This window comes from Buteo buteo, chromosome 9 (genome assembly GCF_964188355.1).
Source record: "Buteo buteo chromosome 9, bButBut1.hap1.1, whole genome shotgun sequence".
NCBI classification, from domain to species: Eukaryota; Metazoa; Chordata; class Aves; order Accipitriformes; family Accipitridae; genus Buteo; species Buteo buteo.
The window spans coordinates 43,160,826-43,173,485 of NC_134179.1; the positions used below are offsets into that span (position 1 = coordinate 43,160,826).

Sequence of the window (12,660 nt, forward strand, 5' to 3'; positions counted from 1 at the left end):
CCAGGTTTAAATAGATAAGTGTGGAGCTTATTTGTGTCTTAGAAAATCTATTCCAGTAAGAAGTGCGATACAGATGGAAGCTGTTAGGCTCCTAGTACAGCTGTCAAAACCCAAGATGAACTCCTGTCTGACTGCTTCACATTCCTTCTCTGTCACAGTGTCGCCTGTGGTGGGTCCTCACCCCTGCAGGGACATGAGCAGGGGGGCTGTTTCCAAACAGGATGGTTCCTCCCTCTTTCCTGATGGTTTCACTACTTTATGTTGGCAGTAGGGAATTGGATTATACAGGAGACTTCTTTTCTTGCTGGTTCAGTTTATCAGCTGGATCAATCTGATTTGCCTGACTGTGCAGCGGCTGGTGCCAGTGTGGAGATGGTGGCTGGAGCTCAGCAGCCCTTGCTTACCTTGCTGCAGTGCCTGCAGGACCACTGCAGCCCTTGCCCTTGTTTGTACCCTCCAAACTAAGGATTTTTGGTTGGCAAGAGGACTTACAGCAAGCAGTAGGTGAACCCCATTCTGATGCAAATTGCTGTTGGTTCCGGAGTCTCCATAGGTCATATGAGCCCATTTTGCATGAGACCACGTCATTTTTCCATCAGTGACTTAACCTGACAAAACCTACAGCCCTTTCTCACGTGGTTCTTGTCTTCATGTTACAGCAGCCAAGGAGGAGGAGAGGCGAAAGTTCATTCGATATTAACAATATTGTCATCCCAATGTCCGTTGCTGCAACGACTCGTGTGGAGAAACTGCAGTATAAAGAGATCCTCACACCCAGGTACGTGCCTGATCCCCACCTCCCACGGGATTGTTATGTGCTAGGCTTTTACTGTGCGAGTGTCTTGTCAGAAGTTCAGCTCTGGCCCAGGGCTTTACTCCCAGTGGCTGCCAGTGCTGGTGAGGAAAGGGGCTTTCCTCTTCCTTGGAAGTAAGAGAGAGTTTGGAAAATTTCTGATCATACCATTGACGGAGACTTGCTAAGTTAGGGAATATGTTGTCTGAGTGTTCCTCATGCATGAAAGCCAGCTGTCCTGCTCCGGTCTCTTTATGCAACCTGAAGTCATCCTGGTTGTCCTCTGTGCTGCTGCAAAGCTGCTGAGTTTGTTGAGCCAAAAGTCCTGGTGGTTTCCCAGCTCTGCACGTGTCCGGGCTGGGCGGTGGGTGCCTGGGCTGGGTTAACATTGCGGTGCAGGAAGAGGGCCATTGCCTTGGGCTGCACTGGCCAGGAGAAGCACTCCCATGCCTGGGCAGTAGTAGGAATCAGAAGTTTTCTCTGCCCAAGCTGACTGCAAGGAGGTGAGCTATCGGCCCTTGTTTGGATGGTCTTGGATTAACACCCTGGATGAGATCTGTTCCTGGTTTCTGCACCTGGCTGTTTGGTGGGAGTGTGCTGACATGCTGCAACACTGGTGCAACTTCTTTATCCAAACTGCCCAGTTTCCAGTCCTTTTCCCTCACAGTTGTGCAGGTCTCTTACCCAACTTACCTCTTTTTTCCTCCTGGTCCTACATGCTCTTCCCAGGCCCGTTCCAGAGCGGGACAGGGACGGAGCCTGTTGCTGAGCCAGAGGAAGAGGAGGAAATGCTGCAGCATCTGCTCTGCTTCCTCTGCCCTTGCCAGGCTTCAGCCATGCTGCCAGACCAGCACTGGGAGCTGGGCAGGGAGGCAGAAAGGAAGGGCTGCAGCAGGAGGACACTGGTAGCCTTGCTCTCCGTTCCTGACCCTCCCAACGTGGAAGGACATCTCCTGCTTGTCCTGCAGTGTTATACTCAGTGGGTGCGAACCCACTGCAAAAAGATGTGTACAAAATGGAGCAGGCTAACAGGGGAAGGGAAGAAACCCTTGTCCGATACCACAGGAGGGATTTTGGTAGACAGATATGGCCACTTGGCTTATGAAACTGGGCCTAAGTATGTTGCTTATTGTGGCAGGCTTGTATTTTTCCTTCCCTAAAAGACAGTGTTAGTGCATGCCGGGCATGTGCTGCTGTGCTTGGCTGTGCCTGTGATTGACTGCCCTCTGTTGTGCGTTGCAGCTGGCGTGAAGTGGATATCAGTGCTCTGAAAGCGAACCCTGATGAAGACAATGAGGAGGTAAGAAGAATTTTATTTCCGAGTTAATGTGGGATGGGGTTGGTAGCGGCTGAACGGTGTCCACGGGGGATTGCCAGAAGGGAGTGGATGCAGGGACCTCAGCAGGGGTGTGCAGAGTCTCTTCCTTTTTTGCAATAAAATGGCACAATTGGCCTTGCAGAAACCAGCCTGATGTTGGTTTCTTTTCAGGAAAGATGTGATAAGGCAGAAGTTGGATAACTGGCTTGGGTACAGCTGAGTCTGAGGTCTGATTGCTGTCAGGAGATCTCTCTGGGCAGCTATCTTTTTATGGAATAGTCTAATCAAGAAATCATGACCAGTCATGCCACTGTAGTTATTATTTTAGCTAAACTGATAATGATGGTATTTCTTTAAACCTCTGTGTGCGTGCTTTCATTCTGGGATAAGTGGCTTTCCTTTGGTTTTTAGTTCTCAATGTTTTCCTAAGCAATGCAGACTCAGTTTAACAAGGTGCTCTTGCACTCACTGATAGCATCTGCCTCCCTCCAGACATAAACATTTATTTAAATTCACACTGCAGCTAATGCTGGCAGAACTGCATGTAGATGCATGTTTAATATAAGAAAGCTGCGACCAAGCCCTGTACCCTTCCCTTCCCAGATCGAGGACTTGTCTGATTCGGCCTTCGCTGCTCGGCATGGCAAGTGTGAAGAGATGGAGCGGGCCCGGTGGCTGTGGAGCACGAGCATGCCTCCGCAGCGGCGGGGCAGCAGGTACGCCTGCCGGCACGGTTCCTCAGCACTACCTCGGCACTGGCAGGGACTGGCCCAGCGCACCAACAGCACTTGAATGCAAAGAGGATGCAGTGGGTTTCTCTTGGTCAACGTTTCGTTCCCAACAGAGTGGGATGCTTTTGGGAGCAGGTTGTGGAGGCTTTGTTAGATTGGCTGATCCATAAAAGTGGATAAAAGCGTGTGCTGGTATTGGAAAGTTTGATCACCATCTGTAAGAGCAGCTTGAGGAGCCCTTGTACAAGCGGGGCTTAGTCTTGCTTAGGTGGAGGTGAAGTTACACACCAGTTAAGTTGTGGACAACCAACTCTTGCATTGTCTGTTTGGATTCTACTTTCTCAAGCACTTTCATTGCTCTAGGAGCGTGGAGGCTGGCGCGCCAGCTCAGGAGTCCAGAGAAAAACAAAAGGGCTGAGATGGGCATCCTTTATGCAGGAGCAAGGAACACTGGTTATTCTCAATGTTTTGCTGTCTGTGGCATCTCTGCTCGATTGCTTCAGCAATGCCATTTCTTTGCTCCATTTATATACGTGTCCTTACGTTCTTCTGATCACCTCACACTTGATTCCCTTTCTGCAGTGTCTTTAAGAGTGGGTGTCTAAAACCGCACACAGTTTCCAGCTGTTGATCTCATCATAAACCTGCATAAGAAGAGAATGGCTCTTCTCCATTTTATTTCCGATGGTTTGTTTGGTTTTGAACCACTCTGTGCTTGGGCAGAAATGCTTGCTGAACTACAATTGCATGCAAACATGCACCCAGTTGTCTTAGTCTGGTTGTGGTTTCAGTTTAGCCCTGTTGGGTGTGTGCGATCGTGCAAGGTTATTTCTGCAAGAACTTTTGCAAATGCAAAGGTAGCGTTAGTCAAACTCCATTTGTGCTGCTGCTGGTGGAGTGGGGGAAATTTTGGTGTTTCTTTGCAAGCTTCTTCAGGCAGTTTGTCACATCTGATAGCATTTCACCATAATTTTGTTTCTCTAAAAACTCTCTTGTAAGGATGTTGGTGAAAGATTCTGTATTGAGGTCCTGGCTTGGTCATTGCGGTGAATTCAAACTTCCATCTCACACGTTTAGAAATGCTGGTGGGAAAGGACTTCCAGAGGTCCAGCCTCCTGCAGGACTGCTGCCAGTAGGAAACCAGGTTGGCCGTGACTTTGTCTGGCCATGGCGTGAACAATTCCAAGGATGGAGATTCCCCCAGAGCTGGGGCCAGTATTCCCAGTACAGCTCCCCAGCAGGGAGAGATGGGGATGTAAGTGTCCCTGCTCCCACTGGCCACGTTCGTCAGCACAACCCGGGACGTGGTTCGCTGCATTTGTGCTGAGAGTGACTTGGCCGAGTTCAGCTTGGCATTTGTCACGTCCCGAACTCCTCCTCAGCAGGATCCTTGCTCAGTCCCTCAGTTCCCATCCTGGGGCTGTTCTCTGCAGCTGCGTTAGTCTTTGTTTAGAAATTGTTGGAGCCCCTCAGGGCCTGGTAACTTCTTGTTGCTGTGATCCAGCCAGTACCTTGCTCCTTGCCTGTGGAGTACCTGGGGGCCAGGTAATAACCAGTAAATGCTGGGGTAGACTCACTTAGTTTCCCTTAAATGTCATTCTCTTTGTGACCTGCTCCAGCAGATCTGCTGAGCCTCTTGTGGTCTTCCTGCCTCATGTATGTAACAGAATGGTTTGGTTTTTTCTTGTAGCAGCTTTTAAATTGCATCTTGAATCAGAACATTGACTCCATCTAGCTTGCTGCAGGTGTAGCTGTTTATTAGTCTAGTTGGGGCTGGGTTTGTATGTTCTGATGAACACCTAGGTACTTTTGAGGTAGATTTTGGAATCTGATCCTTGGCAGTCCTTGATTGCCACTTGCTCTTGCACTTCATCTTGAAGAGTTGCACACAGATGTGGGGACTCCAGTTAGGCTTCTGTGTTTGCAGCCTGTGGGTCTTTTATCTGGGAGTCTGTGTAGGTGCTCAAACTTTCTTAATTGTTGGTCTGAAGTCTAGGGGTTTTACAGTGCTCCTCCTACGCCCAACTGTTGAACTTGCTGCATTTTCAGCATTACTGATTCACTACGCTCGGTTCTTGCACTGCCTGGTGTCACATGGCATGTGGATGGTGGAAACACATGGAGAAGCCAATTTTGAAGAGTTTGATTTCATAGGGTGCCTTCTCATCGTGGTATTTATGCAGCACTCGCAGCGTAGGAGATGTGTGGGACACGTGACCTTAGGAGAGCAGCGTCAGTGTTGCAAAGCTGCATCGAGACAGTGGAGATGGGACAAAGATGAGCCTGGATGAGTTTTAACCTGTGGGCTGCGGCATTGCCTGCTTGCGTGTGCCGAATCCCTGCAGCGTTCCCTATCGTACGGCTGCTCCCGAGGAGGGGACGGTGGAAGGGATCGTAAGGTGGTATCAGGTGGCAGCGAGCAGCCTGGGCCCCTGTATCGGTGGGAGCGCGGCGCAGCTGGGCCTGAAACCAGGCTCTCAAATGTGTTCCTATCTCAGGTCTTACAGATCGACGGACGGACGGACGACCCCCCAGCTGGGGAACCCCTCAACTCCCCAACCGGCATCCCCTGACGTGGGCAACTGCCACTCCCATTCGGAGCTATCCCACACCCACTCACCGCGCAGCCCCATCAGCCCCGAACTGCTCTCTGCCCCCCTCACCCCCCTCTCCCGTGACTCCATGCGGCTTCTGTCCAGCGAGGACACCCGTTGCTCCACGCCTGAGGCTGGCCTTGATGAGCAGGTGGGTGCTGGCTCCGGTTGTGGCTCTTTCCTCTAGTTTTGTTCCCGGAGGCTGGTGGGAAGGTCCGAGTGCTGCCTGTCGCTGCAGCGACTGCTGCAGATGCATAGAGGTGAATCTGACACTCAAATTTGGCTGTTTTATCCCCCTCGTCGTGGGGAGACAGCTTGGAAACCTGCATGGGGGAAATTCCGTCCGAACGCTCGGCCAGACGGGATGTAGAGCGTGGTGCTGTTCGGCATGGGCAGCAGGATGCTTTTCCAGCGGTTGGTTCAGTTTGGAGGCTGACGCATCCTCACCACACGTGCTAAAGCTTCCCGTGCTCCGTTAACGAGGCCAGGCTAAGTCCATGGCTGGCACGGCACCGTGGAGCTGCCTGCTCCGACCACCGCTGCGGGCAGCTGGAGTTGCGCATGGAGGGGGGAGCAGAAGAGCTTTTCCGGAGGATTTTCCATAGCCTGGTGTCTCTTCCCTTTAGGCTGTGCAGCCCTGGGAGCGACGCACCTTCCCACTCTCGTACGATCCCAGGACAGAGTGTGAGGACCAATCTGACCCCCAAGACCGGTTGTCGCGCTGCACCCGGCGCACGTCGGGCAGTAAATCCTCCCGGGAAACCGATGGCACTTCTGCTTTGCCCAACCTGGCCAGCCTCAAGAGCCGAACCCCCCTGGCGACACCCTCCTCCTCCTCTTCCTCCGCAGCAGTTCAGCGGCCAGCGCACAGATAGAGACATACGGGAAGACATGAGCAAAACCAACACACAGAACTAACTCTTGGCATTAAAGCTTCCAAAATCTGCGTTTGATATTCAAACATCCTGCCGGGAATTTTCACAGTTTTTAGTGAATTTAAGGAGTTTAGAAACTGTTTTTTGTTTTCTTTTTTTTTTTTTTTTTTGTTTTGTTTTGGTTTTTTTTTTTTCTTCTCCATGTTTCCTTGTCACATGAATGAGAGCCCCCAGATTTCTCCCAGCGGAGTGAAGCCTCGGGAGGGGAGCAGCCCACCAGACCCCCCTCCCTCTTTCCTCCCCTCCCCTCTTAGGTGTATAAAACTAGAGCACAGGATTTAGCTGACTAGCAGACTTCGGGGATAGTTTTTCTCAAGCAAAAGGGTGTCTTTTTCTCTTAACCCGCTACCCCCCTCCCTGAAAGGTTTTAGTGGAGTGAAATTAGTGGTGAAAAGTGATGTCTTGGGATTGCAACCTTCACTAGCTGTCTGTCTGTCCTCATGTGCAGAGTGCCCACCCTGCACTTCCACCCTCCGGCCTTTTCCTCCCCTAGGTTGTAGTTCCAGGTATCCCGAGGGGTGACTCTGCCCCTCCCCGATCTCCCCTCTGCCCCCAGGGCCGCCCGCCACCTCCTCCTTCCTTCTCCCCTGGTTTGGGAGCAGCCGTTCCCTGTGCCGAGGTCTGGCTGCCCTGTCCGTCGGGGACAGCGGGGTGGGGGGGAAGGAAGGACCCTTTTAGCCGCTTCACGCACAGCTCCGCGTGGGAGGAGTGGGATTTCGGAAGCAGCTTTGTTCACACCTTGCGTGTTTCTCCTGGGTCGAAGGCAGAGAGGGGAGAGAGTCCCCAGCCCGGTGCGGTCGGACGCTTCGAGTGGGAGCAGAAGTCACGACGCACTTAAGGGACGGCGTTGGGGACGTGGCTGTTGGCCGAGGCCAGCAGCAGCTTTCAGCTGGGAAACGCGGGTCTGCGACAGACGCTTGAGCTCTGCCCTCGCGTCCCGGCCCCCCCCCCCCACGTAGGGTTGGAAAGTTGGGGTGAGGGCAGCTCTGGGCCGCAGCACCGAGGAGCCGCCGAGAGCGGCCGGCGGCAGATGGAGCGTCCCGTGCCAGGAGCGGGACGTGGCAGGTCCGGGTTGCACGGCAGAGGCGCCGGGGTGGTCCTTGTAGCTGGGTTTGGTCTCAGAAAAGGGGAAATGAGAGAGGGAAGGGAAGGAGGGCAGGTGGCGGGCGGGCGGGCGGCTCTCGCCGCACTGAGGTGGTGGGGGGGGATCGGGATCTGTCACCACTGCTTCGCTCCACTTCCACACACGGTCCGAGAACAGGTGTCGATTCTGTTTCATTTCCCAGTCGTTGGTCCGACGTGCCACCTCCTGACAGGTATTTTATTTTGAAACCGAGTTCGCTGTCGTTCCTCCCCTCCCTCCCTCTCCCCCTCCCTCCCTTCTGCACCCACAGTGACTCCCGGATCCCGCACACCGTTCCCATCTGTAACGCTTTCTGATCCCGACGGTGTGGCTATTGGTCCCTGTCCTGTTGCTAGCATTGTGCCTGTCTTATGTATAATCACATCACCAAAAAAAAGGAAAAAAAAATACAAAGGACATATTTTTTTTTTTTCCATTTTGTAATCGTAAAGAAATAGTAGCTAAACTGCTTAATGGTTGGGGTTTTCACAATTTTCAACATTATCTAGTGTTTTTGGTTCTGTTCTAGTTTAAAGGATTGTCATCGTTTCTTTAAAAAAAAACAACAATGCTACCATATCCCTCTGCATAAGTGCTTTTCTATTTATAAGGTTGAAAATTCTGAATAACCCTTTTAGCATTATAAAAACCACAAAAAAACCACCTTGTATTTTGTAAATATTTTCTTTTCCTGCTTTGAGCTGTGTAATGTCCTTGTTATATAGAAATGCTTTTCTTCCGAGAAGCTGATCTTTGTTAATGTCTTGATTCTGTTGGCAAAGCACAAATGTGCTTATAAAAAAAAAAAAAGAAGAAAAGATTAAAAAAAAAATTAAAACAGAACATTCTATGCAAAGTGTGTTTGTGAAACGCTGGGTTGGGAAGTGGAAGGGGCCCTTCCGCGCGCTCAGCCCGCTCTCGGGCGGATCAGCCGCTTCCCTCCCACCCCGCGTTTCAATGGCCTCTTTTTTTCCTTTAGAACGTTATTTCCCAGCAGTTCTCGTCAATTAGTGAAAAGAGGAATTGTTCTGCGGGATCTCCGGATTTGGGCTTTGCACCGAGATGCGCGATGGAGTGGGACCGGGGTTTGTTGGCACTTCCCTGGGAGAGCTCAAGAGAACCAAGCTCTGCCTCGCGTCGCTCAGTCAAACCACCTGGGCTGGGCGAGGAGTTTGTTTTACGTTTTCAGGGTTAACCGGTTGCTGCTGATTCGTGCCCAGGTACCCTTTGTGTAAATTGTTTGCCCTCCTGGCAGGTTTTGCTGTGAAATTTGATCGTTGGCAAGAGGCGAGTGGTGGGAGGCGACTTCTTTGGGTGCTCCTAAATTTCCAAGAGAGTTACACTTTGTGCCTCTTTCCCCGAGTGGATGGGAGACAGGAAGGTGCTGGGTGATTATCAGCCAGATGATCAGAGAAGTAGGAGGCAGCAACCTGGGCATCACTGGACTCATTACAAGTAATTAACGGGGGAGGAAAACCAATCTGAAAAGCAAACGGTGGCGACTGCGGCTGCACGAGCAGCTGCGCCGCGCTGGAAATTTCTCTGACCTGCACAAGGTGGGGGGGTGGAGGTGCAGCACCGGATGCTGCGGTGCCGGTAACTGGGGGGTCTCTGGCTGCAAAAGCTGCAGCTGGAACGGGCTGGAACTGGGGAAGGGGAATGAGGCATTGGTGTGATGCGAAGCAGCCTCTGAACAGCCGCGGTGCTGGGGGTGGGGTGGGGGGGCAGAGCTGCGTTTAGGCTCGTTCCGCAGCTGAGAAAAATGTGGCCACGGTTATGCAATGAGCCAAAAATAAAAGTTGGGCTTCCTGGTTGCAGGGCCTCCACCCCAGTTTGGGGCAGGAAGAAGCGCAGCCTCCCTGCGTGCTGCAGGGAAGGGGAGCTGGCGACCGGTGGCTGGTTCTTAGAAAATCGGTCCCTGCCCATCTTCACTGCTCCCCAGTAGCCGGTCCTGCAGCCCCCGGTGCGCTGGCAGCACTGCGGGGGACCCAAAACCCGGCTGAGCCCGAGCCTGGTCCCTCCTGCTCCCCGGGCGCTCCCCCCTCTGTGCAAAAGAGTCGGCGTTTATCGTAGTAATGACTTTATTTCCAAATTCACTTTTACGGCAACAGTGTAACCCAGTTGTTAAAACGCACGATACACTATGGACATTCACAGACAGAAGCTAAGCTAGAATGATACACTGAGATCAAACCTTCCCTCCCCTCCCCAGCGCACGCAGGGGACACGGGGCTGCCAGCACCACCGGCAGTCTGACACTGGAAGTTCATTTAACAAGCGTATTATTTTTTTTGAGTGCAGAAACACGTGGGTTTTTTTGAGTCAGTGCCGGTTTTAACCCTTTTCAGACCAAGATGTGTGTGGAGTAAAGGAAAAGCCATGGGTCAGTCTGTCCAGTTGCTCATGGTAACCCTCAGGCCTGGGTCTGAACGTCGGGGCTGGGGACGTGGCTCGGGCTGCTGGAAGGGGACAGCGGGAGACGCGGTGGATGGAAAGGGCTGTCCCGGGACCCCTCCCGGCAGCCCCCCGCGGGGGAGGACGGGCATGCGAGGAGGATGGCAGACGGGGCTGGGGATGCGCGCTCGGCTGAGGACACTGGCAGCGGGAAGGGACGGCTCACTGGAGCTCTCCCGCACGCCAAGGACGCCCCTGGCCCGGGGCGTTGGTGACCCTCAGGAGCTGCACAGGGGGCCTGGCACAGGGCAGCGCCAGGACGGGTAAGCTCAGCTACACACCGTCCCGCAGCCGAAAAGGGTTAAAAGGGGTGACTGGCGTTCGGTGGTTCTCCCACTTGCTCGTTTTACAGAGGACAAAAATACCGCAGCGACTCCTACATCCTACACCGATACAAAGATAGTTACAGACTGGAGTACAGAGTCTTACAATCATAGAGTCAACTGAAACGGAGCGAGTGACAAGCTGGATGTGGGCTTTCGCTTGACCTGTTCGTGTTGGTGCTGGACCAGCCTCTCCCCAGCAGTAAAGCAGCTCCTGGGGCTGCAGAGAAAACCGCCATCTCCCCCAGACACAACCGTCTTCCTCCGGCGCTGGACAGGCCTCCGGCTTGGGCTGCCGCCCAGCCCGCCTGCAGCAGCAGCAGCCCAGCGCCGCGCGGGAGAACCCGGTGGAGCCGAGCGAAGGCCGCAGCAGCGTGGCAGGTTCATCGGCTCCTGCCAAGGATGGGAGCGGGCCCTGTCCAGGGAGCAACCCCTGCTCTGCCCCAATTAACAGCTGCTGAAACTGCCTCGGTGGCACCCAGCCGCCATCCCAAGGACAACCTGTGCTCCAGCGAGACCCCCCCCCCCCCCCGCAACCGCTGACCCAGTCAGACCAGGATTTCGGGCCCCCTTGCTGGGAAAGCACGGCTTTCCCTGCAGCACGGTCCACGGGGTGCACGGTCTGCGGGCTCCCCCTCCGCCCTCACCGCCACTGCCAGCAATACCCCACCGCTCGGCCGGTGCCTCTCGGGGTGAGACGGGGAGGGAGGACGCACGCTGAGCTGCACTGATCGCACCTCAGCCTCTTTGGTTGTAGAAGGAAGGGGACGGCCACGGGTGCAGCACAGCCCCGGGCCACCCCCTCACGCTCCCTAGGTTGCCACAGGAACAAAAGCAGCAAAAGAAATCAGTATATCAGCTCTTTTCCCCTGGGTGGTGCCGGGGGTTGGTTAGCGCTGTCTGAAGGAGACGCTATGAGGGGTAACATGCTGCAAATGCAAACCAGGAGAGCACCCGGGGAGGGGGTTCAGTGCCAGGGAGCAGCCTCTGGCCCCCGAGCGCAGGCTGGGACCTGGGGGAGCTGGCACCAGCTAAAACCGCCCTCGCGCCTTCCCCTCGCGTCCTCCCGGGAGTCTCCTACCGCTGCCAACGGCACGAGAACAGCAGAGCCATGGAGCTGCCACTTCCGCGATCTCTTAGCTGACCTTGCAGGGGAAAAAAAAAGAACAACCCAAAAATGTTACAAGCTGCACCCAAACCCAGGGGCCATCCCAGCGCTGGAGCTGCGAGTGCCCCTCATAGAACAACCGCGGGCCCTGGGAGGCGTGCAGCCCCGGGGGAGCAGCGCAGAGCTGGGAAGCCCCAACGCAGCCCCCCCCCCCCACAGCCCACGGCCCTCTCCAGGGAGCAAGGCAGGGGCTCTGTGCCCACCCACGCATCCGGCAGACATGCGGTGCCGGGCTGCCCCATCGGCGCCAGGTCTGGGCACAACCCGGAGCTCGGCAAAGCTCCCCCACTCGGACCCTCCTCGCTGGGCTGTGGCGGAGCCCGCGCGGGGGCAGCTCAAAACTACTTACAGCATTTTTTTTTTTTTTTAAACACATGCTCATTTATGAAAACAATCACCCTGGCACGGTCCAAGCATATACAGACAAATCTACTCTACGACACGAGGGGCTGCCAAAGGAATAGGGAAAAGCCTCTACTCATCCACTCAGCGGTTCCAGCACAGCCACGGAGAAGGGAACGGCCGTCCGGGGCCCCTTCCGCAATGGGATACCCCGGCCTCGCCAGTACTCCAGCTGCCGGAGCTGAGAGCGGGTTTAGGGAATACCTGGCAGTTATCTTCATACACATCTCGGCTTTCGGAGGTAAAAACAAAAGGTTTCTTCCAAATCAGCAGGCAAATTTAATGCAGAAAGGGAGGGCACCTCCCTGCAGTCCCTGGCTGCAGCACCCACTACCTCTGCTGCCTGCAGGCCAGATCTCCAGCCCGGGCATCGTTAGGGTAACGAGCGTGGGAAGGTCACATCCCCTCCCATGAGGACCTCCCGCTGCCCTGTGCTGCGGTGTGGGGTGCTCGGGTCAGTGTCGTGCTGTGGCTGTCCCCTCTATCCCCCTCCCCGCTTTCCCAGGGCGGGCGGCCCCAGGCAGGGCTGGGACAGCGAGGGACCTCGCAGGGGGACGAGGGAGGGAGTGGGGGACGGGCATGGGCTGTGCGCTCCGAGGAGCAGGGGGAGAGGAGGTTTTGTACCTCATAGTGTCACTGATTTTGAAGTCCTGGAGCTAGAGCTGAATGAACAGTAAAAGCAGGTTAAATCATTAACCAGTTAGGGGATGGGGAAGCAGCTGTAAAAGGAACAGAGGAAGAAGGCCAGATTATTATTTTTGTTTCTTTTCTTTTTTTTTCTTCCCTTGTCTTCTCTCATCTTTGCCCGCCGTGCCCCGA

General features: G+C 54.3%; 1 protein-coding gene across 4 annotated transcripts in view; it reads left to right on the forward strand.

The window, feature by feature from the left end:
• The window catches only part of KANSL1 (KAT8 regulatory NSL complex subunit 1), a 101,310-nt gene extending 92,978 nt beyond the window's left edge, over window positions 1–8,332 (forward strand). For all 4 annotated transcript variants that reach the window (XM_075036284.1, XM_075036286.1, XM_075036283.1 and 1 more), the window contains 5 exons: window positions 660–778; window positions 2,036–2,093; window positions 2,715–2,827; window positions 5,341–5,587; window positions 6,063–8,332. In XM_075036284.1, coding sequence (XP_074892385.1) covers window positions 660–778; window positions 2,036–2,093; window positions 2,715–2,827; window positions 5,341–5,587; window positions 6,063–6,311 — 786 coding nt within the window. In that variant the 3' untranslated portion in view covers window positions 6,312–8,332. The remainder of the gene's footprint in view (window positions 1–659; window positions 779–2,035; window positions 2,094–2,714; window positions 2,828–5,340; window positions 5,588–6,062) is intronic.
• The last annotated feature ends 4,328 nt before the right edge of the window (window positions 8,333–12,660 follow it).